We start from the raw sequence: 26,768 nt of genomic DNA on the forward strand, positions 1-26,768 counted from the left end.
CTGTTCTGCACATTTCACCCATCTAAGGAAAAGCACACCCACAATTAAATTAAATAACCCACAATTATTCACAGATTCAGAATAATAAAATTGTGGGGTCAACTAGTCCACCAATATTCATTTGAATCAAATTACAACACACAGTTTTATTAAATTGTTTTCTGAACCGCAGGCAGTGGTCGGTGTCACCCACTTAAAGTAATACTTCACCCAAAAATTACATTTATGTCATCATTTACTCGTCTTCGAGTTGTTACAAAATGCTTATAACCAGAATGTTTATAACCAGACAGATTTTGCCCCCCCATTGACTACCATTGTAGAAAAACTGCCTTTTCAAAACTGCCCCAGAACTGTTTGTTGTCCTACATTCTTCAAAATGACTTAACAGAACAAAGAAAAAAATATTTTTTTTCCAATGGGAGTCTATGGGGGGCAAGATCTGATTGGTTGTAAGAGTTCTTAGAAATATCTTTCTGTATGTATACATGTATACAGATTTGAAACATCTCGAAGGTGAGGAAATGATGACAGTATTTTCATTTTTGGGTGAAGTATCCCTTTAAGGAAGTCCACTGAAGGAAGTCATTCCCCAAAGGAAGAGTCAGTGCTACTGACAAGCCCCCCTCCTCCCTCCAGGATGGCCATTGACCTTACAGCCCGAGGACTCTGTTGTCCAAAGCAAAACCCATGAGGAAGAACAAAGGAAGCCACAGATCCCCTGATGTTGCCAGACAGCTGAAGTCTTGTTATTTGCAGTAAAAGCCTCTTTATTGGACTTCCATGAACATAAAGCAAGAATTCTATGGATTATTTCACACTTACTGCCATGCAGAGAAATCTAATACATTTTTCCATCAGGCACATTTCTTTGGTGGGATCTGTTTTTCTTATAGTTGACAATCTTAGGCTTTCATGTCTGATGATATTTTTGAGGCCCACAGAGAACACACATTGCATAATTCACTCGATTCTATACCTCTCTTTCACCCACTGCAAAATACAAGCTATTTTGGTTTATAAACATCTAAAAGGGTTCGTTCACTTACAAATTATAATACAAATTCTGTCATGGTTTACTAATCCATTCTATCCGGTATGACTTGTCTTGGGTAAAACATGAAAAGTTTTGAATGTCACAAGCTGCTTTAGACGGATACCAGAGACAGATCCCTGTTTACTTTAATGAGGAGGAAACAGCTTCGATATCATACATAATTGCTTTTCCACACAAAAAAGAAAGTCTCACACAATTGGAATGAAAAGAGTGACAGAAGTTATGACGGAATCCCTTTACATTAAAAAGTATCCATGTCTGGTGTTTTTCCAAGAGTTTGTCAGTACTTTAACAAAAGACCATCCTTAAAGACTAGATGTCTGCTGTGGATTGACTGCAATACTATAAGGGAGGCTGTGGTTTGACAGTTTGGGAAATGAAGGGATTTATTCATAGATTTGAAAGGTTACAGACAGGTTTCAAAGTCAGTTCAGTTTGTTTGACGTTTTATTTTATGGTGGTTGGAACACAAGACACAGGTAATAAAGTTAGTAATGGTAATGTCATGCCTCTCATTCTGTGCATTGCCCAATAAGTAGAATTCAATGAAAACAGTAGTTTACAAATGCCAACCTGGGAATCCTCTTAAGACATAAATAAGATCCTGAAAATAGTATTTGTACAGTAAATAGTATTTTGTAGAGTCCAGAACCACTATTATCGAGGCTTTCTGGACATTTTTATAAGCATTATTAATATAATTATTAACATTTATGAATTCATTTACATTATGAGAATGCAATGAGACTAATATATTGGCTAAAGTGAGAGCACAGAACAATATAGACATTAACTTTTGTCACCCATTAACGGTGAATGATTTTAAGGCATTTCTCAGTTTCCAGTCACACACAGCAGATTTTCATGGCATTGAGCCTTGTCCCTTGAGAGCACTCCAGGTGTACAGGAGCAAAGCTACTGGATGATGTCAAAAAATAACTTCCATTATAGAAAAGAGACAAAAATTTAGTCCATCTAAGGTTAGGGCACTAAACGAGTGGATGATCAATAGCTCATGCAGTAACAAAGGGCTCCAGGTCTTAGTCCATAACACTAGGCATCCTATGAATTCTGTTTTAACCCTAGACACATACATTATCAGTGATTCCCATTTACCACCACTCATATATACGACATCAGGATATGCTTTGTGTATAGACACGTCAGACTTGGTTCCAGTGTATAATACTACAACCTCTGTAACTTATGGCAAAATGAATTGCACGTCCCAAGGGAAAAAAGCCCAAAAGAAAGAAAATTACAAAAAGAAATAAACTGTGATGTTATATACCTTGAACAGGCATGTTTTTGAATATGGCAAAGCATCTGGTATCAAACTCTTATTATTTCTTACACTGAGAGTGCAGTAGAAACCATAGCATTGCCTTTGAACAGGTAACAAAACCATTTTGACATGACAATACCATGCATTACTATTTTCAATGATTACTTCTGGGACAAGACCAGCTGTTTTGGAGGTCACAGTCATAGGATGCAAGGGGTCTACAACATACGCCCGTTATAGCAAGTGCTGGCAGCATTGAAAAGCAACATTTTCTTTGATACAAGATAGAAAATAATACAGGGAACACGTGATTTTTGTTCGATGACTGAACATGCCATGAATTTCAATGCTTTTGCGTCCATCTGATGTGTCCTTTGAGTCTCTCATCTCTTCCTGTGTTACAGCGCCTCCTGATGTTGAGTTGATGTAACAGCTGAATTTTTTCCGTCATACACAAGAAGTCCAGATTGACAAATCTGAGCAATGTATTATAAAAATTCAACATTTCTCCTAAATTGAATGAATGTCGAAACAGAAGAAATAAAGGAAATTTACATTGCAATGTAGTCATACTGGCTAGCTACATTTCTGCCTTGAATGGAATGATGGAGATAAAAAAACAAAAGAAAATCAACTCAACACTTAAAAAGATGCATGCAACAAGTGGTCATATAGTATATATATGTAATTGCTCTTTAGATATGCACAACACATGAGACAAACCCTTGCAACGAAAAAAATAGCATCTTCAAAATTCACAGTCTCATGTTTTTTTTTTACTATTTATTACATCTCATACATAGTGACATTTGCATGGAAAATAATGCAGAATTCTGAGGAATGCTAAATATTATGTCAGCTACTATCATCTAGGGAGGCTCTGAATCACTGAGCGTTCACCCCTGTTAGTGGTATCATAAAGGAGGAATATCGTACATAGACTTGCTCAGCTTATTTCACGGATGCCATCGTATCTCGATGAAGCAGAAAGTCATTTTTTAGATCTTTACGCGTAGTAATGGGCCGCAGCAACGGCTCAGAGGAATGTACGATGATTGCCGGATGTCGAGCGAGTAATGGCACCGGAAGGCAATCCAGACAGCACCGACCTCATCTGCCACAGTTCAAGTAATGAGCAAGTCCATGTTGTTTTGTTTGTCGTCGAAACGGCACAGAAATAATACGCATTTTTGCATGTCTTGTGACACCATGTTCACCTGCAACTGAGGATGCGATTAAGTGTGTATGCAAAGATGAAAAGAAAAAAAACCAAAATAATTAAAACAATGTAATTTTCCAAATATAAAATCAAAGAAAAGTATACAAAAAAATAGAAAAATAATTACAGCAGTAGACATGGTGTTGGAAGGAAAGAGGGGAAGCTGCACTATTTTGCAGAACAGTGTAATATTTTGGGACTGTTTAAGGCGTCCTCTACCAGATGTAGTTCCACCCCGTCAACTATCGCATCTTTAACACATCCAACAAAGCCTGTGCTGTAAGCCTTGGGCAACCGGCGAGCAACAGTCAGCTCCTCCAGACCACCTTGAGAGCAGAGAAAGAACAAAAAGATCCCATCAGGTACACATGATTCACTGCACACTACTTTTTTGTCATTTTGACAGCCCATCTCCCCAATTCATTTTCATTATTTATAACAGATGGGCCGGTACATTTATTAACATATTTTCCATTTTGTGTTTCACAGAAGAATAAACACTTTGGGGGCTTTCTGGGATTTTTTTTAAGTGAACATGGATTGGGTTTCAATCCTGGATTTTTTTAGGGTGTGTTCTGAACAGTTCTATATAACCAGTATGTATGCAAATTCAAAATTAGTTTAAAATGTTGGTTAAAGATTTACAGAAATAGAAGATAGATATACAGTAGGAACACAATGCAGACTTTCTACATAGTTTAAAAAAACTAACAAATAGGCTGTGAGTATTGTGTGAGGGAAATTCAGCACTGAAGACTGTTGAAAACTTCATCATTCCCAAAACACACTGGTGTCTAACGCAGAAGAGTCAGACTGTGAAAGGATGGAGACAGGTGAGCGGAACTCGGGAACAGGTGAAAAGATCAAACAGTGCTTTTGGAAACCCGGGCTCCAGGGATGTGGGCTGAAAGCTTTCAGAGCGAGAGCTTCTCACCATCAGGGACCTTACACCGTCAAAAATCCTGCTCTGTTTTTTTCTCTTTGAGCATGGCTAAAATTTTACTCTGTTATAATTTGTTAGCATATCTCTGGATCATGCTCCTCATGTGGTCCCCTATAATCAGATTGTTTGCTTCGGACCAAAAGATTGACAGGGCTTACTTCAAGTGAATTACATTTTGATAAGTAAATAAATGACAGTATTTGACAGAAGGGATTTTTTAGGAGAGAGCCCTTGATGTTGAAGCTGTGTAAGAAAAACAAATCTCGCCACCGGGCATCCACAACACCTATTCCACTGATGCTGGCTGGCCTTGGCTACCCGACACAAACACATTTCTCAAGTAATTCTAGGCCACTAAGATGTTGCATCCTCAAAATTCTCTCTCATGAGCTTGGTTTGTCATTATAAAATCACACTGAGGCTTTGAGATATTAAACCATAAATGTAACCCTACAGCGGAAACTCATCCTGGAATTAACAATAACTTCCTACAAACCTGTAACAAGTCAACAACGTGTTTTAACTTCTCGATTTTTAATAACCAATGAAGTGCATCTGTGAAGTTCTTGTGTAATGCTCAGGTGAAATGAGATTTAGCTCTTAAAAACGCTCGCTGTGGGGCAAGATCCAATTAGAATGTACAAGCTAAATGGAGGCTGTGGATATTCTGTGTGGCGGTGCAGGTACAAATGAGCAAAGATTTAGCAAAAGAGTTTACTCAAGGACTTACCCAACCAGAGTGCGCCGTCTGTGTCCAGCTGTGTGGCGGCCAGGGGTGATGACCCGGTGACAGCTGCCTCATTACCGACCTGCAGAGAGCCATCTCTGAGCGCTCTGTGAAATGAGCAGAAGAAATGCATAGCATTAAAAACAAACAAAGAGTTCATTTGCAAATGCTTAAATCAGGTCAAATAGTATACTTGTTTTTTTTCACAATAAATTACTCTGTTAGTTAGCTGTATTTTTTTAAGTTATCAGAACAACCCCAAATAACAGCAATGAAGATCTGGAGATCTGGAAAGCATCTGCTGTGTAAAAACATCTGCTTAACATCGTAGTAAGAGCAGTTTTACATACATTCTAAATTATAAACATCTTAGAGATATCTTTTAGCTGTCTATATGACATCTCAGAGACGACTTGCAGATGAGCAAACAAAGAAAATGTCATGCAGATGGAAATGCAAACATCAAATAGGTGTCTGCTATATGTGTATCAGGGACCCAACTGCAGTTTGATTGAAATTACTTGGAACGCACAATGACTAAAAAAACAAGATTTTCTTCAAACGCTTCTGTGTAAACCTATGCAAAGATGACTTTTTGCACAAACTTGCACTAAATATAAATTTTTAGATAACAAAACAGAAGAAGTCTATTGAAGTTAGTTTTCCTTAGCAATGGGAACAACAGACTGAAAACTACAACCTTTAGTAAATGTAAATGTCGTCCTCTAGAGGCAAACCTGTGGCAACAACTGTAACAACTTTCTCTAGTCTTTGATTTATCTTCTTGTTGCATTACCTTTGGGTAGGATCCTTGCCACCGTTTGCATACTGTTTTGCACTGTTTTCCTGGCCGGGGGGCTGCTAGAATTTTATAGTCTTATTTAATTAACACTGCATATGGGAATTTATTGTTGACCTGTGTTTTGACTTGCATAACCTTTTATGTTTTACTTATAGTCGAATGTTTTCTTGTACAGCTTCTTTGTAACAATGAAAATTGTATAAAGCGCTATATTAATAAAGCTGATTTGACTTGACTTACCTGCTGGCCTTAATTCGTATCCAATGGTTTGTGTTGACCCGCACAGAGGAGCTTAGCACCACAGGCTTGGAGCCAAGGTCGTAGGTCATCTGGACCCGTCCGTCCACGATGGCGAGAGCGATGTAGTCAGAGCGTTCCACTCCCTTCCCGCTCCACAAAATCAAACCGTGGGTTGCCTCGGTCTTAATGCTCAGCTCAAATTTATTCACCAGCAGGGCCTTCTCACTAGATCAAAGAGGAAAAGCAGTCGCTATCACAAAGTCATCCCTGTTCAGGTGAGCGTGTTAACAACAAGACCATGAGACTTACCTGCTACTTAGACAATATAGTTTAATTGTAAAACATCTAAAACCCTGTGGATGTGCATTATCTACATTGGTGCATTAACCAGTGAGCAACATGGTGCATGATTTAACAGTTCCTAAGGGGTCTTCATAGACCATCAGTAAAACTAGGCCATGAGGGGAAGGGGGTGGTCTTTTGAACATGAATGTGTGCGTTCGTGTGAGAGAGCTGGTGACACACTTTAGGTTATCTACAAGCTAAGACTTCCTATCTTGCCTGCAAGCTCTCGATTTGCTCTTCCTGCACAGGGAGCACTAAGGAAGGACGCTCATATTAGCTGCTGTCTGATGTGCTTTTTAATCTAGTTGCCTGGATGCACCCGTCTCATATAAAGAGTATAGGAAAGGTGAAATCGGGTTGTCCTTGGGGAAGTCAGTCAAAGTCACTCTGACAACCATGGCCTATGGAGACATCACGCTTTGGTTCAGACCATCGGGGGACCTGATCGTCTCCGACACACCTCCCCGAATACAAGCCGAGATACGCCACAGAGGAAAGAAGCTATGTTAACAACAATTATTTTGTTCTCTGTGGTGCATCTGCAGTCGCTAACATCAAGTGGGACATTATTCGAGGGGGGGGGGTTCATTTGTAAGTCAGGATGGCAAATAGATACACAGGGTTAAGTCAGAAACAGTCAGAACAACATGAAAAAAAGACACAAACAAGACAAAGACAAAACACAGACAAGACGACAATAGAGAGACGATGGACACAAAACACAGAAGCGGAGAAAGCAGATGGTGACTGGGCTTGTATCTTCACACCACACCAACACCAATCTCTGCAGGTGTGGCATGTTCAACCAAACCGCGATCTCACCAATTGTGTTTATTTGTCAGTTTGTCTTTAGCCATGTTTCCTCATGTTGTGAGGTTCAGCGAACATATCAATCCCAGGTGTATTTTCAAATAAGAGTTAAACCTGTATAACTGGAAAGAGCCCGAAGTCAAACAGTGCATGTTGTCTTCGTTACCGGAAACCATGCGGTTACCCCGGGGATCATGGCCGGCTCAAGTTAATCAGACCACGAAAACAGGTGGGGTTTTTTGTCTGCCACGCGGCCGTCGACCTGACTGACAACTTCAATTTAGTTTCACAGTGTTTGCGAACTCAATTTAGGATTCTGGAATCGGAAATTTATTATGCAAATTTTCAGATGAGGCCGTGATGGCGTAAGACTGAATAGTTATTTGGTGTAATTGAATTCCTTTCCGATGAGACACACGTAATGTGCTGACTGGACTCTTTCCACAGGCCTTCCCTGCAAAGGGCCCCAGGCCAGAGCTCCACTATGAAAGCAGCTAACTATGATTACACACCACTCTGCTGAGCTCATTATTGCTCGTGTCCCATTAGGATCTCAAGCATCTAGAACATTCTGAAGAAAAGTTGTATTTCTGATTTCATTAACACTAGCAGATCTTTTGGATTAATTGTAGATTATGCATTTCAATTTTGAGCACAGCACGTGTAATAAAGTGCTACCATTTACGCATAATATATTCAAGCTTTGAGTGATTCATACTGTCCACCTATAGGGGTCAGTGGCTCACATAGGAAAACCTACTATGAGATTAGTTTACCCAGATTCTATATTATTTACTCACCCTCATGTTATTATTTTTTTTATTGAGAAACAGTAGTGTTTTGTTCAGAGTGGCCAAGACACACAAAAAGTCACAGTTTTATTTTTGTACAGAAAAAGCACGATAAAAGAGTCATAAAAGCAGTCCATACACTTCATGCATCATATTGTCAAGCCTTCTGGAGTCTTACATAAGCTTCACTTCCCCTCACTGTACCTATATCTCCTATATCTAATTCAATATGCTGCATACTTTAAAGACCCCCCCCCCTGTGATGTAAATCAGGTTTAATGCTAATGTTAGCTGGTGTGACTGAGTGGAGGCGGAGACTAATTTGCATATGCACGTTTTACGTGTACTAAATAAAGCAAGGTCGCATTCAAAAAATTTTAAGACATGAAAATGATTTTCACAGAGGAACATCTGAATGTTTTATTTTGTTGATCAAAGATAAGCCCAAAATTTGCCACAGCAAGGGGACTTTGAATTTGCTATGCTGAGGACATTTGATGCAATTTTCAAGGATTCAAGTCAATTTATTTATATAGCGCTTTTCACAATGTGCATTGTTTCAAAGTAGCTTAACAGGAGAAAATAAGAAAAAACTGAAAAAACTAAAAAGGTAAAACACAGCACAGTTCATGGTGTTTAAAGAACAAGCTAAATTATTCTAGTAAATAATGTCTAATAAATGCAGTCTCCCGGTGGTTTATTTGGCATCTTTTGCATTAAGTGAATGCTTGGCTGAAAAGATATGTCTTTAATCTAGATTTAAATTGGGAGAGTGTGTCTGACCCTTGAATAGTATCGGGAAGGCTATTCCAGAGTTTAAGTGCTACGTATGAGAAAGCTCGAACCCCTTTGGTGGATTTAGTTATTCTAGGTGTTATCAAAAGTCTGGAGTTTTGAGATCTTAGAGAGCGTGATGGGTTGTAGTGTGATAGAAGCTCTGTTAGGTAGGTAGGGGCTAAACCCTTTAAGGGTTTATAAGTGATTATAAATAGTTTAAAGTCAATACGATACTGAATGGGTAGCCAGTGAAGGGTTGATAACATTGGGGTTATGTGATCGTATTTTCAGGTCCTGGTTAGAACAATGGCAGCTGCATTCTGAACTAACTGTAGTTTGTTTATTGATGATGTAGGACAACGACTAAGTGGCGCATTACAGCAGTCAAGTCATGTTATGTTATATATCTTTGCTGCACTCTGCCAATTTGGATAGCTGGAACGAATCATCTGGTCTTGATGAGATATATAGCTGAGTATCATCTGCATAACAGTGGAAGCTAATTCCATGTTTTCTAATTATGTTTCCAAGGGGCAGCATGTTTATGGAGAATAGCAAGGGTCCTAAAACCGATCCCTGAGGTAATCCAAAATTTACTTGCGTTAGATTTGATGATTCCCCATTTAAATGGACAAATTGATGTCTGTCTGATAATTAAGATCTGAACCATTGTAGTGCCAGTCCCTCAATACTGGAACAATCTTGCAAGCGATCTAGAAGTATGGTATGGGAGTGAGATGTTACCTTTATCTGATGCTATAAGCAGGTCTTTTGTAACTTTAACGAGCACAGTTTCAGTACTACGATGCAATCTAAAGCGTGACTGAAAATTTTCATGTATGTCATTATTTTGTAAGAAACAGCATAACTGAGTGGACACTACTTTTATTTTAGACAGGTTAGGGAGATTTGAAATCGGTCTGATTGTTAACATCACACACTGCTGAAGAAAACAAAGATTTCAGTAAATACTGACCAAACTTGCAGTCTGATTCTAACACAAAGCTTTTGTTTACCTGAGATGACTCGCAATATGGTCATATGGACTACTTTTATGTTCACCGTCAATGGTGACAGAATTTGAAGCCTACTTCCAGTGTACTTTTCCATTAAATACACTTCTCTCACATTAGATTTCAACGTGTCAGCACAAGCTGGGTTAAACCAAAATGACCCTGGCCTTTAGCCTGGGTAGGACGGCTGGGTGTGAAAGGACGGCATGCCATTGAAAACAGTTCTAGCAGAGAGGACTCACCTCTGGTCAGATGGGTTCTCCAGTGACTCAGGACTTAGAAGAGCAAGGGAAGAAATGATAGGCATGCAATAAGTGCAAAATGGGGAGGAGAGGAAAAACAGGGATCGCATACACAGACACAAGATGTGCCAAGAAACAGGAGTGCCAGCTGAGTGACCTTCCTAGATTATTTTAGGCGACCAGTAGTTATAGGTTATCAGTCAACCAAGTGATATTAATGTTTTAAACTCATACTGTACAGTCAACAATGAATCCATCAAAATATCATCTAGTGAAATGAGAAAATGAAAAAAAACTAAGGGTACGTTTCAGTGGTTATGTATGAAAGAGCTAAAGCAATATCATGTCTATTGGACCAAAGCCAATGAAATGTTCTCCCAAAACCAAGTGACCTGCCTACTGAGACACCACGCTATGACGCAAAGCTTGTTCCAACAGCTAGAAAAACTAATATTACTGCCACTTAAAGGAACCGTTCATTACCAATTCGGTAATTCATTCACCCGCATGTCATTCAAAACCTGTATGCGGAACACAAAATAATATATTTGGAGAAGTGGCATTGTGTCCATACAATAGAAGTCAATGGGGGGTCAATGTTATTTAGTCAACAACATTTTAAAAAATATTTCTTATGTGTTCTGTATTATAACGAATGTCATACAGGTTTGGAATGTCATGAGGGTAAGAACATTTTGGGGGGAACTATACTTTTAAGATCTCTTGTTCTGACAAGGATCCAACATATCTTTAATATACAAGAAAATGGTACGAAATGGTACGAAAATGAGATAATATGTAAATAATAAATATACCCAATACCGGAAAATGGACTAATACCCAATATTTGTGCACTTTAGAAGCACGCCGTTAGTTTAGCAACACTCCGACATCAAACTAAAGATATGCAGCTCATGTAGAGCGATTCAAATCACTAAAAGTGGTTCCATCATGGTTATAATGCTTTCTTTGAAGGCAGTGATGCAACTCAGTATGTTTTGATACAGCACTTAATACAAAATATTCCATAATACCAAATGAGGTCAAATGGCTTAATATGACAAAAGCGCACTTTAAAACAGGTCACTTAAATGGTAAGCACGGGTAAATTGATCCAAGGTTGGGAATAAAGAGAAATTAAGAGCACAGTAAACACTAACAGAAACATTACTCCACAGAATCAGGGCCACTGTGTCCTCTGAGGAATTCATTAACTTTTAGGGCTCTTTTCAAAACCAGATCATGCTGAATTGATGACACTCGCGAAGGGCCAGTGAGCTTCCTTGCTTGAGATTAATTTTATTCTGCCACTTCATTTGTAAAGGAAGTGACACGCATTAAACCCCAGGAAGAGTCAATGAAGAGGGCCTTCTTCTTAACCGTTATTGATGTCTGCAGTGGGTCAGTTTCTAGGCTGGACGAGGCCCATTTATGGCGGTCGGTTTTTGAGAGACAAATCCCTAATTAATGTGCCACATTCTCTCTCATCTCGGGCACAATTATTAGAAATCACAGTTAGTGATTTGACAGACAAACCGATGTGGCTTAAAAGCCAGACAGAAACTTTTCATGGAGCATAATACATAACATAATTCCATTTAATCAAGCTGCCAGCTTTTACAGGGCTCGGCGCAGCCACTTAGACACTTAATTACATTCAGAAGGAAACAAATCATTTAAAATAAGAATCACTAAAAGGAACACAATAACAGATTGAGCATTCCTCTAATGGAACGGCAAAATGCCATTTAAACCCACCTAAAGTACCAACTAAATATTGATGCATACCGCGCGTTAAAAAATTCAATAAGTAAAAAAAACTACTTGCACTTAAAAGGCGCTTCATTCATATTTTCATAAGTCGTTTGATGAATATATGCAGACATATTTTTAAATTCAGTTCAGGTACTTTCATGCACAATTTCTATCAGCGTATCACAATGCTCATCATCATTCATGCCAAACATGCTATCTTGAAACTTATTTCTGATGCAGCTGATGACAATGATGCAACATTTCCTGGAAATAGACTGTCATGTAGAAAAAAAACTCGATGTACAATTGATAAGAGCCCTGGATGTTTCAAAAGTCTATATGTGATGTAAATGGGAATGCTTTATGTTGGGTTTAATCAATGGTTTGCCTAAAAGGTTAGTTTCTTTTCATTTAATCTATCCCAGAATGCTTCTGGGTTACTTACTCTGGGATCTCATTGGTCAGTTGGCTTGAGAGTGGAGAAAAGACAACAGAGGACACTCGAATGAGACAGACAGACAAGAGAATAGACAACAGAAACTACGTGTCCGGACAGACAGACATAACAGAAATGTACGACTTTTGCTATGATTAGTTATTTAAATCGATTAATTTTAAATATTATGATTTTTTTCGTTCTGAAATTTGTAGACACCCCCTATATAGTAGATTAGTAAATTGATGCAGGACATAAAGAAAGCAAAGTTCATATACATGGAACAGGAATTAAGATCACAGACACATTATCCAATAACCGCGCACTATTTGATAACCAATTATCAAGATGTGCATAAGGATTGCTTTAGCAAAGACGTGTGGTTTTGGGCTCCAAGCGAGTGGTAGGGAAAGGAAAGGTTCATTACAGCACATGAGCAATGTGGTCATGAGACTCCTCGGATGCTGTTCTAATTGGAACCAGCCAGAGTTCACAGAATACCAAAGAGACAGTCCGCCAAACGTAGTAATTGGTGAAGTCAAGCTATTAGATAAAACGTGGAAGCATGACGGGTCTAAAATGGGGCTTGATAAATCTATCTTGTCATCACCCCTCATTTGATTGTTCGGGAGGTCATCGGCGTGTGCTGACATTACCTTTTGGTGACCCCGTTGTGATATTCGATGAATGTATGGCCATCGAAAGCAATGGCCTCTGTGTCCCCGGCGGATTTCTCGTAAATTGCTGGATGGGAGGAGAGAAGATGAATTGAAATTACACAGATCGATGCAAGACCCTGTTTAATTAAAGAGAAGCAGGAAACGTGTGATGTATGGAACACTTCATGCTTGTGTGGCTTAATTAAGAGCATAAAACAGTAAGAGCAGCAAGGTTAATGAGGTGAGCAAAAGTTCCTCAGGGTTCTGGAGTGTGTTTGTCCTGGAAATGTTAACTTAAAAAGTTAAAATGTTGTCTTCGTTAAAGTGATAGTTTACAAAAAACAAAAAAAACTGTAATTTATCTCAACTTTTTGTCAGCTTAACCTGTATTTATTTTTTCTTCTGCAGAACACCAAAGAAGATTTTTTAAATAATGTTGGACACAAAAATCAGGTGGGACCCATTGACTTGCACTGGTTTTGTGTACATACAATAGAAGTCAATGGGTACGATCGTTTTTTGGTTACCGTCATTTTTAGAAACATATTTTTCTGTGTTCTGCAAAAGAAAGAAAGTCATAAAGGTTTAACATGACTTAAAGTTTAACATGACTAAAGGTTTAACATGACAAGGTGAATGATAACAGAATTAAATTTTTTGGGTGAGCTATCCCTTTAACGTAAATTAACATAAATCTCCTCGGAATTATTTTGAATACTTAAAAGCTTCCCAGATTCAAGCCCTTAAGCAAAGGACCATCAGAAATTTTCCTTTTGATTCCACAGAAGAAATCAAGTCATAGGGGTTTTAGGAACACGACTCAGTGCTCAGTTTTGGGTGAACTATTCCTTTACGTTTGGAGGCGTGGATTATGCAGAATCATTAAGTGGAGCACATTATTGGCTAATGGTGCCACTAGCTACTACTAAATATGTTTTAAATGATAATGCTAAAGTAGCAAGCAAATCTTGCCCTAAAGAAGTATGAGAGGGCTCTACATTGGTAATAAAAACAAGCGTTATGATTTGAGACCTCCACTCACCTTCTTGACAGTGCGCCCCGGCAAACCCATGCAGACACACACACTCATAGCTGTCCAACAAGGGATTGCAACGACCTCCATTCTTACAAACATCTTTGGAGCAGGGATGGAAGGGATACATGGACACATCACTGGACTGAAGGGCATTATCACCTTTCAGGACTGGAATACCCATCAGTGTTATCTAAGAAAGCAAACACGACAAATGCAGTGTCACACGTTCTGGTGACCACAGTAAAGCAACATTTGAGCAAAAGCTTGTCTTACAATATCCACTCACCTTTTGAATGGACCCCTTGAAGCCATCTTTAATAGCAGCAGCTCTGGCTACTTTGCGGAAATCAGGAGCTCCGCCCACAAAGAGAGACTCCTTCAGGTTGAGATCTGTGTGCTGGCCCTGGAGGGGATGCAGATGAGCATGAGTGCCAATCTGAACATTATCATAAGCGTTTCACATTCCCCATCCACTCGTCTGGCTACAAAACTCTAAAAAGGTGTCATTCTAGATAGGCAAACCCTAACATAAGGACTATAAAATGTTATGGGCGAACTAGCAGAGCAACTCCAGTAAAGTCACTCAATGTGTGAGAGGATGGGTCAAATCAGGCAATTTATTGATTCAACTTTCAAACCTAATTGTTACCCACATCAGTGTGGGTGTTGTATTACAAAGCGTAATTGATTTAAGCACAACTTCCCTGAATGGAAAATGACACGAAAGACAGAAGAAAAGAGGTGGAAAAAAAGTGAGATAATTGCAGCGTTTGATATGAGGACTATTGATATGGATGGTTTTTAAATGAAACAGTGTAATGGATGTGTGAGTGTGGGACCTTTAAAATACAAATCGTAAGCTCTAATTAAAGTACGGTTCACACGGTAGATGACCATGAAATGAGCATTTCTCCAACCGGCGCTAAAAACGCTTCGTTTGAAAGGGATTTTTCTGCATGAGATTCAACTTAAAAGGAATTAAAAATCTTTATTTTATGTGGGCCAATAATTGCCTTGGGGGAAAGGCGAGTTAATTGCTGGGGAAAAAACGATGGGACGTTTGCAGCGATGCCAGTTTCAGACGTGTGGGTCCAGCTCGTATCTCAGTAATTTAAAAAGAAGAATAGCTAAGTATGGACACGGAAGACTTGAAAAGCTTTGGCTGTGGACCTGGCGGCCAGTCCAAGTATGCGGTTGGGCCAAGACAGCATAGCCAGGAACGTATTCACCCAGCTGCTGCTTGATGTGCTCGGAAACGTGTGCAATGAGAAGTCCTGACAAAAAGCTGCAGTGCACCGACAGCCACAGGCTGGAAAAGACAAATTCACTCTGTCTTTCTTTGCCAGAATGAGCTGAGATTGAGCAGGTGAAGTAAACGGCTGACTGCGAGTGTTATTTGCTAAGTTTGCCTAAGGGCCCTAAAAGCGTGTTTCTCATTGTTTGGAGTGGAATTAAAACGTGAAAGGAAATTGTATCTCTGATTATTTAGTTGCAGGTAAAAAGGCGTGTTCTAAACATCAAAGTTTGTCAAGTGGAAATTTGGTTGTTCCAATTGGAGTCACAACTACAGCAGAATATTTGCATTATAAATTAAAGGTCCAATGTATTAAATTTAACAGCATCTTGCGGTGAGGTGGTGAATTGCAACCAACGGCTCACTCCACCCCTCCCTTTCGAAGCACTATGGAGGCTGACACAAGGCTAAGATGTTGTCACGTTTGCAATTCTTTCTCGAATGAGATAATGTATTTCCGAAACGCGCTCCGTAGGGCTGAAAAAACAACATGGCCAATTTTCTTGCATGTGGCAAGGGGACCCATGGTATATGTAGATAGAAATAGAAAATGTTAAGGTAATAAAAACATAAAGCTTCATTATGTACAGTTTTTGTACACCTCTGAAGACATTATATATTATATTGCATTTCTGTCAAAAGATCCTCCATAAAATTACACACTGGACCTTCAAGTAACAACTTCTGTTGTTCTGTTGCACTTGTCATAAAAATGACGTAAGGTTGCATGCCAAACTAAAATTATATCACCAGAGAAGCTCATCTTGTACTTGCTTTATCTTTTCTCCACGGTCACGTCTTATCTCACAGGGCACCAAGTGAATCACTGATGTTAGCTTAAATAAAAATAGCTTTGTGAGGCCCAGAAACAAACGTGACAAACTAACAACTCTTTCTAGCGCTATACCACGCTCTCATCCTCGCACATCTCTTTCTTTTCCTGCTAACACTCCCACTCTCCCACACCGTCGGTCTTTCCCTCCCGCTCTCTCGGTTTACATCCACAGCGACGCTGTTTAATAGGCCTCCCACGCGAGACTAATGAAGACATTTCATTGTTGTCGGAAGGCTGATGAAACAATAGTGGTCAAATGATAACTATTCACCGCCCCCATACCAGCTGGCCTGAGGTGAAAGCCAAACTCACTCTTTAAACTCTCCATCTCTCTCTTTCCGTTCAACATATGGGTAGTTTAAAGTTTAAAAAAGCACTTCCGGCCCTTCTGTTCTTTGGCTTCTCTAGCACGACCTAACTAATGGAAAATGAAGCTGAAATGGACAGTGGGCTACTCAATGTTTCTTTTGGTGGAAATGAGGATGTTGATTTGAGAAGCGATTTTAGATTTCAGTCATTACCTTGCGTGATTTCTTACATCCAGACAGCGCACATAAAAAGAGCACAGGGGAAGGAAGAAAAAAATGTTACCAGTGAAGAAAACAGAGAATGTCAGTACACGCACACAACAGCATGCAGCAAAACTATAAGCCTGAGGGATAAAATATTCACACACATAACTCAAGCAAGACACTTGGCATGCAGGGCACAAATATATAAATATATGTGTGCGTGTATAGTGCCTTAAATATGAATGAGCCGAGTAAATCAGAGGGGCATAAAAGTCTTTTTGTGTTTTACACCAATGCACACACACTATTTATATTTGCTTTGTGTCATGGCGTCGAGTCGTTGAAACGGCCATTGAGGGAATATAAAAAATATTTCTCATGGGGTTTCTCTTCAGACAGCCCTTTGGAACAAAATCCCTCTGGTTTCTTTGCTTATTTTTTCCTCTCATCCTCTCTCTTTAATAACATTTGCGTGCCTCTACTGTCGCGATGATACGCAATTATCATACGTAGGATGGGCCGACGATGTAAAAAAGAGCACACGTCTCTCTTTATAAAAGACTTAACCACCTACGCGCAGGACTAAATGGAGCTAAAAACAAATTACACAATTTGGAATAACTGAAGGATGAGAGAGTTGAGATTATTACCCAGCCTTCATTTGCATTTGAGGTGTCATTGTGCCGCTGTCATACTTTGGGTTTGACACAAGCTCAGGCAGAGGCTGCTGGGATTGATCTGAGTGGGTGAGAAACTGCACTGTGCGTGTAGCAAAATAGACACCGAGTCATTTCCACATGGCAATTAAAAGCCAACGAAGGGCACAGACAAAAGCACACAACAGACGCCACAGGCACGGTTTCCAAAGCTTCCCACACATGCACCCTAGACCCGACAACAAAGGCAGACGACGTTCTAAAACTTGCCCATTCAAAGCCATGCGTGCACAATATACACTGAACAAAGCATACTTTGTATGCACTTTCTTTCAAAAAGTACCATGGTTTTACCATGTTTTTAAAATATTTTTATTATATGAAAGCTTTCGAATGTCATACTGTATAAATACCATGATATAAGAATATACAGCCCCGGAAACGAATCAAGAGACCATTCCAAATTTTCATTTAATCAGCCGTTCTAGATGTACTGTGGCCCTTCCAGACCAATGTCTGTTGAATTTCAACAAAATCAAACCTCAGGAGTGACAAAGTCATCCAACAGCGATGTGAAAGACTGACAGCATGACGAGACACATGAAAACTGTGACAAATGATCACATCCCTTTTTTTAATAAAAATAAATAAATATTCCTAAATTTATGTGCAAACCTTACAGTTGCATTGCTTAAAAGTGAATGTAAATTAGTTTTCCTTGCAGTATTTGAGATCTGAAAACAATAAAAAGCATCTTTGCATATTTTGAATGCATATTTTGAAATGTTTTCATTTTCTGCAAATAGAAACAATATTTTATTTGAAATTTGGTAGAAATATTGTAAGTAGGTCATAGAATGGAAAACAAACTCTTGAAATGGTCACTTTCTGCAGCTGTATATTCACAAAGTATCATATAAATACCATCCGAATAGCATGAAATTTCTCTTAAGTGAGCATCTTTGGCTCTAGTTCTTTAAAAGACGGATGGAGCTTTTTGAAGTCATGTGAAACCTCTCGTCAACATTTCCCTAAAACATGCTCTACAGAAGCATAAGCTGTCATCATACCGGCGATTCTCCTTTGACCGGGTCTTTGCCATTAATGCTGATCTCTCCCTTACGGCTGGCCCGCTCCAGATTCACCGTATTCCACTCGTTCAGCTTGATTTTCTCTTTACTCCTGTTCTCACGAACACACGCACAGAGGGTGGGAAAAGAATAATGTGTTGATATACATCTTTTAAGCCACTCACTGTATCATAATTGCACAAAGGAAACAGAGAGCTGCGTTTACCTGATGACAGCTGGCCCTTTGCCCAGGTCGTATCTGAACTCTAGGATACCGTCATTCAGAGACAGAGAGATGAAATCTCCTTTACCATCCGTCTTCTGACCGTTGTAGAAGATCATTCCTTTAGAGTCATTGGCCAGCAGGACAACAGTCATGCTGAATTTTTGTCTGCGGACAGAAAAAACAAAATACGTTTATATATAATAAATATAATTACATATGTTTGCATAATAACAACATGTTATGTTCCTGTAGCTCAATTGTGAAGAGCGTTGATTTGGTAATGATCATGGATTTTATTCGAATGGAAAACGTGCATGTACCGATCAAATGTGTAATTCCAAACACATAAATGTAGTCATACCTCAGATCCTGGCCATAGAGATGAAGACCCTTGAGCTCCAAGAACGACTCACCGGTAAAGTAAGGAATGAAAGCTCCACCTTTGTCTGATACTGAAAAACAAAAAAATCCCATAATGCTTTGTAGACGTATCATTATTTGTAAAAAAGGTGAGATTTCCTGCAATAGATACCAGACTTTATACTGTATACTGTGCTGTAGTCTCCAAAACCACACATGGTGTATACACAAAGCCATAAACACACAAAAAGCTCAATAGCTATTGTTTAACTCAGTGGCAGCTTTACTATTGTACAGGGCAACAACACTTGCAGACACAACAAGGAAGGAAGCAGTCATTTGGACTTTGCACCATACAATATAACAAGACAGGCCTGTTAAAATAACAGATGACTGAACACTACTTCATTCTATTACCACCACTGAAGAGCACACAATATGTTGCAGTACGCCAAATGAATTAATTAGGCGATGTGGCGACATTTTGTTATGTTCAAAAACTTTCTACTATCACAGTATAATACTGCAGAGATGGTAAACTCTCAACCATTTGATGGTTGACCTCCCCACAAAGAGTGTAAACATACTGATGAAAAAAGATTTTGGTTTTGCTACTGGTGCAGAAGTGACAACTTTTAAAGCAACAATCTGTAACTTTTTTATTAATAAAAATAACGATCAGTAAATGAGCAAGTACATAAACAATCTCTTAACACCATTTCACAACATAATAAATAATAATCATTTATAAGCTATCAGGTACATTATCGCAGTAAATGTGAGTTGTTTTCTTAACAAACGTAAAGTAAAGTGCAATTTTATATTTCAAACAGAAATGGAGATTACATATTGCATCTTTTAATCCGACAAATTAAACAAATACATTATTAATAAAAATATATTGTATTAATAATATAAATTTTCCCATTTCTAAATGACTTATAATGGACAAACTATTCTGCTGTGCTTACTACAAAATAGGGTGCTCAATAAGGTACGAGAGGCTGAATAAACCACACAGAGTGCCTGCAACCCATTCAGTCGTAATTTCTTCAGGAATAAAGCACAGCTACCGACCAATCAGAATCAAGGACTGGAACGAACCATATTACAATACACCTTAAAGTCAGTTGTATTAAGCCTTGACATCACAGTTGTGAACAGGTAGCATTGTATACATTTCCTTCTGTCCGCACCATGTTCTGTGTTTTATCTCCCGCCCTACTCCCGCAGGGACCGCTTACCTGTTACCACGACTGATTGTGTCATTTCAGATGAGCGTAACAGTGTTGGACAGTCTCTTATCTGGGAGAAAGCCACTCTCTCTGGACACTTTCCCTGAATGACTCGCCATTAATCATGATGTGCAGCTGACTGATAGAATTACTCATCTCATTGATTTAAGCGATATAAAAAAACACGCCGTCTGATGGATGCTCTCAACTCATTGATTCTGGTTCACCTCAATTTATTTTAATCACTTTCTAATGGAGACGTTCTTAGTCGAAAAGGTGACTCTGTAGCCCCTCGAGTTTGACAGTTCTAGGTTGAACAGGTTTGTGTGTGTGTAAGAGAGAATGTGTCTTCCAAAACCTTTCATTTGGTCTCCCCTTTTCTAATGCTGGTAGGCTAAAACATCTGTAGGAATTTTAATGAGGTGAGGGAGGGAAACGCTACAGAGCGAATGTGCTAATGAATGCTTCCAAATGGCAGCAGAGCAGAGTATCTCCTGTCTGGTTAGGGTCCAGCTCCCCAAGGATGCTGCACTTCTGAAATCTGCATAAAGAACCCCAACCCCAACCTACCATACGTTTGATCTTTTAGTTCAGGGTGGAAACCCAGACAGAAGCTCAAAAAGCTAGTCCGCTGCCTACAAATACATCTGCATTATTTTCTTTAGACAGCTGTGAAACTGTAAAATACGGGTCTCTCTTCTCGCTTTGTCCTCCATCTTTGAATTTTTATCAACCCTTAAAAACCAGAAGCAAAAATACGTTTTCACACATTCTGTTTGCATTTTAACACAATGTGCCATCACGTGCCAGGAATTTAATTAAAGCAAAACAAATGTCTTCAAATAAATTGAAAATAGAATTTAAAAAGTGATTTTTATTTATTAACTCTCAAAAAACTAGGAAGCGAAATAATCTAGCACTTAGGACTCAAAAACAGCAGCTCCGTAACTACCTGTTCATATTCGCCCCCTGCCGCTCTCCATGAAAAAACAGCAGCGAATGGCAAATAGAACGCAAGACATTACCGTGATATACTGTATTAATCCCATTTTTTTCATAGTACAAATGGTTGCAGAGTTACGGTAAAATGAATAGCGCAGTGTAGAATGTGTCGTTGTCGACACATCCGGTTTAATAGGGTTAAACATGCTGCAATGCATTCTGGGATTGCCTTCACTGCAGTAGTGGAACTACACAAGTTGATACAGCACAAAGGTGGTAGGTTTGTTTTCCAGAGTAACACATACTGATAAAAAATCGCTTTTATGCGTAAAAATGTGCTCATTCAAAATGGATACAATCGATACCGCCTTAAATTTTAGATTAAACAAGCTACATCCCAGGAGGCAGAATTGTAGAAATTCATGCGTTTTGAGATCTATGATGCTGTAAATTGCTCCCTCCATAGGCGGCTCACTAAAGTTTAAAACGGGGCATTAGTGTAAACAGGAAAATAACTTCACATCCTCTTCTGTATGCCAACAGTCCATTATATTATCTGCTAAAGCTTATTTTACAGTATGGTACCCACAAGAGATATCACATGTGCTTACCAGAATCTCACTTTTTCAATCGACCGTAACCATCTCCTTTTCTTCTCCCCTCAATAATAATTCCACAGTAAATATCCAAGCCCGGATCGATTTCGATAAAAATCAATAATAAAATTGCTTCTGAGCAGCAACAGTTATCTTGGTCCTTAGGAGAGTCAATAAGCTGATTTACTATAGTTTTACTCGGAAGCGCTGTGGTGCTGTACCTTTTTCACAATGCTTTCCTTCTCGGCCCATTGGACATTCACACTTGTAGCCTCCTTCAGGAAGGACCTGGCACCGCGACGATGGGTGACATTTATTTGGGTCGCATGGGTTGTGGGCATCAGCACAGGTTGGACCTGTTAATAGAAATTGACATTGTTGTGAGTTAAACTTGTCTTTTACAGGCCGGGGACCTCTAGAAAAATGAGCACTGACATGATGTTACATAATGTATTGAAGTGAGGGTTGGAATTTGAAGCTATACAGAAAGTACCATGTTTAATGCATTTGCATACGTATAATGACGATAACATCGCAAAGCTATTAAAATAAGTATAAGATGTACGGTCACATTTGAACTTACAAATCGAATATAAATTATTAAGCTGAAGTTGTTTTAGTTTAAATAATAATTAATATCATATTTGTTCCTTTTTCACAAAACGTGACATAAAAGAATTATGGACCCCATAATGGCAAAGACCCCAATGTGTCAAGGACACTCATTGTTAAAGACCCCCAAAACCACAAGTCACATAGCACTCGCATCTATACGTTGAGCATAGTAAGAGATCACGCCACGAGCGGCATCCACTGCATGCCGTAATGAAAGCACCCGCTGTGTTCTGAGATCTTCTAGGTGTCTCGCCCTTGCTTTCAAACTATAAGGCTGTTTTATCACCGAGACAGCGCGGCAACCCTCAAACTTACAATCCTGCACTTTAAACATTAAAGGTTATCCCACACGTTTATCCCTCTGGCCAATTTCTTTGTGTACACTTCTACTTCAAAGGGTCTTCATTTTCCTACACACCTAATACCAATCGTACTGCGACGGTGAAATAAAGTGGAAGATATTGAACTGTATTATTATTAAGGTTGTTCAATAAAGGCTTGCGAGCAGAACAACAGTGCAATTTACTGCGGGCAATATTTCAAGTGTCTGGAGCAACACTGCAAAATGGGGAAAAAATCCACTTGGAAGTGAAGAAAGAGAATATTGCTTCTTTTGCTCCGTGGCTGGTTTCTGCCGTTGTGTCTATAAAAGAGCAAAGATGCTGGTAAAATAAGCTGTCAGAAACGGGTCATATGAAACCGCAAGTATCTGCTATGCTGAAAGAAACGGCTAACAAAAAAGTCTACAGGAGAGGTATTGCAATTCAATATATATCAAAATACAAATATCAAAATTCTATATATTGTGATACCAAAATATCAAAATAAGATCAGTTTGTCAAACAAAGGGACTGGATCTGCAGGACTTGTTCAGATATTTCTTGTTTTATTCCTGTCCTGCACAGATTACTGTCAGCAAACTGTGGGGCATGACTTAGATTTGCATGTAAAATAAATAAAAGAGATGTTATTTGCAATATTGTCGGAAGAGGAGATGCAATATATCAACATATGACTACATTCGCAAAGCCCTATTGAAAATAAATATATTTATTAGTTTTTGGATTGAGAACTGAGACTCCCTGCTTGGCACATTCAGGCCAGGTATAGCTTTGTTTTAATATTTCCCCTGCATTACCACAGCTGGTAATTCAGCTACACACATTCGGGTAACCAATGGTCAAATAACAGCTTCCAGGACTTTAACATCGGCTGTGAAAGCTGTTCTGTGTAATACACTGTTATTGTGTGTGTGTGTGCGCATACCCTCTTAAACACTTCTATGAAACGTAATTTGAAGTCCTGCTTGCATATGTCTCCTCTTTAATCTGCTTGTTTTATTATCCAACTCGGGTCCAACATAAAAAGGCAAAACTAACGCTTCTGTTATTAGTGTTAATAAATATAACCGGTCTGGTGCCATTCGGCCATAGTAGAAACAATAATTTGCGATCTCTAACAAAGATTGACGTTTGCACATTCACTAGCACACCTACGTTACACTTCGATCGATCTTGAACTGATAAAGTAAAGCCGTTGTTATCGTTTATTGCTAAAAGCCAAACTTTATAAATGTGCACTGAGGGGGCATCGACCAATCACAACAGCCTGAGAAGAGGAAGCTCGCTGATGTTGTATGGGTGGGACATCTTTGCACGCACGCACACACACACACACTCTCTAAGCGGGGAACCAATCATGACAGACCTGGTCAGCTTTACCAATCAGAGCATTTCGGAAGGAGGGACTTTATATAGACCAGAAGAAATCCAGTCGTTTAGTTAGAAGAGGGACACCGGTAAACAATAGAATCGAAATATGTGAAACATAAAGCGTTTTTGTTTTTTATCAGACACATGAACATCCATTGTTAAACACCCCAAGAAACATCAAAGCCTCAAAAACAGCGAAAGAACAAGGCCTTTAAGCATTCAATTTTAAATGCAAGGTCTAAGCTGCATGGCCATAAAAACACAGGCATAACCATCATTTTTGCTGTTCTTTCAGGCGCTACTAGTGGTGCAAAAATGACACAGTTTAACTTCAATGTTTAACAATAAAGTCATAAAAATAAAACCATAAAGGATGCACCTACCGGAGAATCCACTAACACATTTGCAGTGGAACACCTCAGCTTCTTTGATCTGACATAAGGCTCCGTTCTTGCAGGGGTTCGGCAAACATGGATTGTTGCCACACTCGCCCACACCGGAGCCATACAGAACAGAGCCAGCGTTCTCCTGAAGGTTATAGACAAAGTTGTTGACGTCCAGCATGCGCACGCAACCCACCAGGCCTGCGGTGACGGACGTCCTCTCCTTTACACTGCAAGAACACACAAATCTGTTTGTCAGTACTTTTAACTAAACTTGCCATGCCATAAACACAAAATCTCTTCCCTAGCCCGTTCCTGGTTATAGGGAGACCAGCTAGACCAGACAAGACCAGCAAACCAGCTTTGAGTGCTTTAGAGTAAGAAGCCTTTTTCACTGGTGATCTAAAAATACAAAGCTCTTCTTCTTGATTGAGATAATAAACAGTTTTCTTGACTGAGCACAGTTAGACAAACATTAAATTGAATCCACGAGAGCTCGAGAGGTGTTTCACAACATCTCTGATTGACGCTAATTTGATTTGGCTATTTTAGCTCAATCATATTAAGTCACATTAGTTTCTCTGGCAGCTTTCTGCCTACATGCACGGAAGATCTCCAGCAGCGAACGGGTCAGGTTATTATTCTCCATATTGTTGATATTGGCTTGAGTGTTGTTGATGTGTGAAGAACCTTACTCTGATATCATATCTTCAGGTACTCCTCCAATAAAAAGGTCCGTGTCCAGGTTGAGTCCGTCTGTACCCGGTGGACTCTGTCCTTCGACACTCGGCTCATTATCCACACTGAGCATGGCATTACGTCTGTTACGGACCACCACTAGTTGATGCCAGCGACCAGCTTTTACAAGGACTTTGCTGACAACTGAAGCTGTCCCAGAACCTGTGTTAAACCTGTATGCAAGAAAGAGTAAAAGGTGTCAAGAGTTATCAACTTTTTTATCAAGAAATTACAGTTTCTTTTAAAAAACGTGTTAGTACCTCAGCTCCACCTTTCCATCAACCATTGCCAGAGACAGGAAGTCCTTTTTACCATTCTGCCCATTGTAGAGCAAAATTCCTGTCATCTCAGATGCTCTGAACTCCATGGCAATACGGACAGTATGGTATGCCCTCATGGTCGGGAACGCCAGGTAAGACTTGCCACCAAAGGATGGTATGAAATATGTTATAACTGAGTATGACAGAGAGAGAGAGAAAACAAAAACAGATTATCGAAGAGTCTGCTCTCTACCACTAGAAAATGAAATTCGTCTGAAGCGTGTTACTGATGAGATTACTATTATCGCACTTTTTTGTTCATGCAGTGTTTGTTTAAAGCCCCAGGGTTAAAACATATAGAGTGTTAAAACAATGAACAACTTCTTTAAGAAATGATATATTCTCTCAGGGCTTTTCCTGGCTGACATTTCCATTCCAGACATAGAATCCGTACGCTCAGACATCTCTCTCTTTCTCTCTTCTTGGCTGTCTCTCACCCTTTCCTCTGGAGAATGGCAGTCTGATGAAGCCTTCTCTCTTCATCACTCTTTAATGGGCCGATTGATCAGAGGAAGTGTTGGGGGACGCTTACAATCCTTTAATTAGTGGCTTCTTTCACCTCACAGTGGTTTGATACCAGCTAAAGTTCATGGATGTAATTAAAGTCAATTATAACCTGACACAGCTGCAAAAGGTGGTTTCATATCCCAATACCACTGACAGAGAGAATGAAGTGAGCTCAAATTTCCTCAGTAACCACAGCAGGGCTCCAATTTGGTGTGGAAAGTTTGTCAAGTCTAATTTGAATCATTTTTGAATTTCGAATTCAGATAATGCCTAAATAATGAAAATTCAATTATTCTCATTTAGAAAGTGTAATATATGTTATAACATTATTGAATATTTCAAGAATGCTTCTGTTGTATAGAATAAAGAATGCCCGGGTCATATTTCACAACAAAATCAAAAGAAAAACAATATTTTGCATGGAGAAAAGGATAGTAAAAAATAGAATGGATGGAAAATACTTTATAACTGTCCAAATGTTTACAGTGCTATAGGAACATAGCATAGTATTTTGTGCAATTATATTTTTCATAATACATAAATAAATGCCCTTAAATTGTCATTATAGTAATGCTCATTCCTGTTGCTGCAATGCAAAAATGTTATAGTATGACTCGCAAAGTGTTAAAA

At 39.1% G+C, this 26,768-nt stretch overlaps 1 protein-coding gene across 4 annotated transcripts in view; it reads right to left on the bottom strand.

The window, feature by feature from the left end:
- Window positions 1-1,490: 1,490 nt before the first annotated feature.
- The window catches only part of agrn (agrin), a 203,290-nt gene continuing 178,012 nt past the window's right edge, over window positions 1,491-26,768 (bottom strand). For 2 of the 4 annotated variants that reach the window (XM_079477926.1, XM_079477928.1), the window contains 13 exons: window positions 25,572-25,764; window positions 25,269-25,484; window positions 24,574-24,803; window positions 22,085-22,219; window positions 19,092-19,182; window positions 18,731-18,895; window positions 18,505-18,616; window positions 14,424-14,540; window positions 14,144-14,327; window positions 13,099-13,186; window positions 6,274-6,498; window positions 5,235-5,338; window positions 1,491-3,887 (listed from right to left, as the gene is read on the bottom strand). In XM_079477926.1, coding sequence (XP_079334052.1) covers window positions 3,730-3,887; window positions 5,235-5,338; window positions 6,274-6,498; window positions 13,099-13,186; window positions 14,144-14,327; window positions 14,424-14,540; window positions 18,505-18,616; window positions 18,731-18,895; window positions 19,092-19,182; window positions 22,085-22,219; window positions 24,574-24,803; window positions 25,269-25,484; window positions 25,572-25,764 — 2,018 coding nt within the window. In that variant the 3' untranslated portion in view covers window positions 1,491-3,729. The remainder of the gene's footprint in view (window positions 3,888-5,234; window positions 5,339-6,273; window positions 6,499-13,098; window positions 13,187-14,143; window positions 14,328-14,423; window positions 14,541-18,504; window positions 18,617-18,730; window positions 18,896-19,091; window positions 19,183-22,084; window positions 22,220-24,573; window positions 24,804-25,268; window positions 25,485-25,571; window positions 25,765-26,768) is intronic. The other 2 variants (XM_079477927.1, XR_013787839.1) reach the window with 2 other exon arrangements.

This window comes from Barbatula barbatula, assembly GCF_947034865.1.
Source record: "Barbatula barbatula genome assembly, chromosome: 17".
In the NCBI taxonomy this organism is placed as follows: Eukaryota; Metazoa; Chordata; class Actinopteri; order Cypriniformes; family Nemacheilidae; genus Barbatula; species Barbatula barbatula.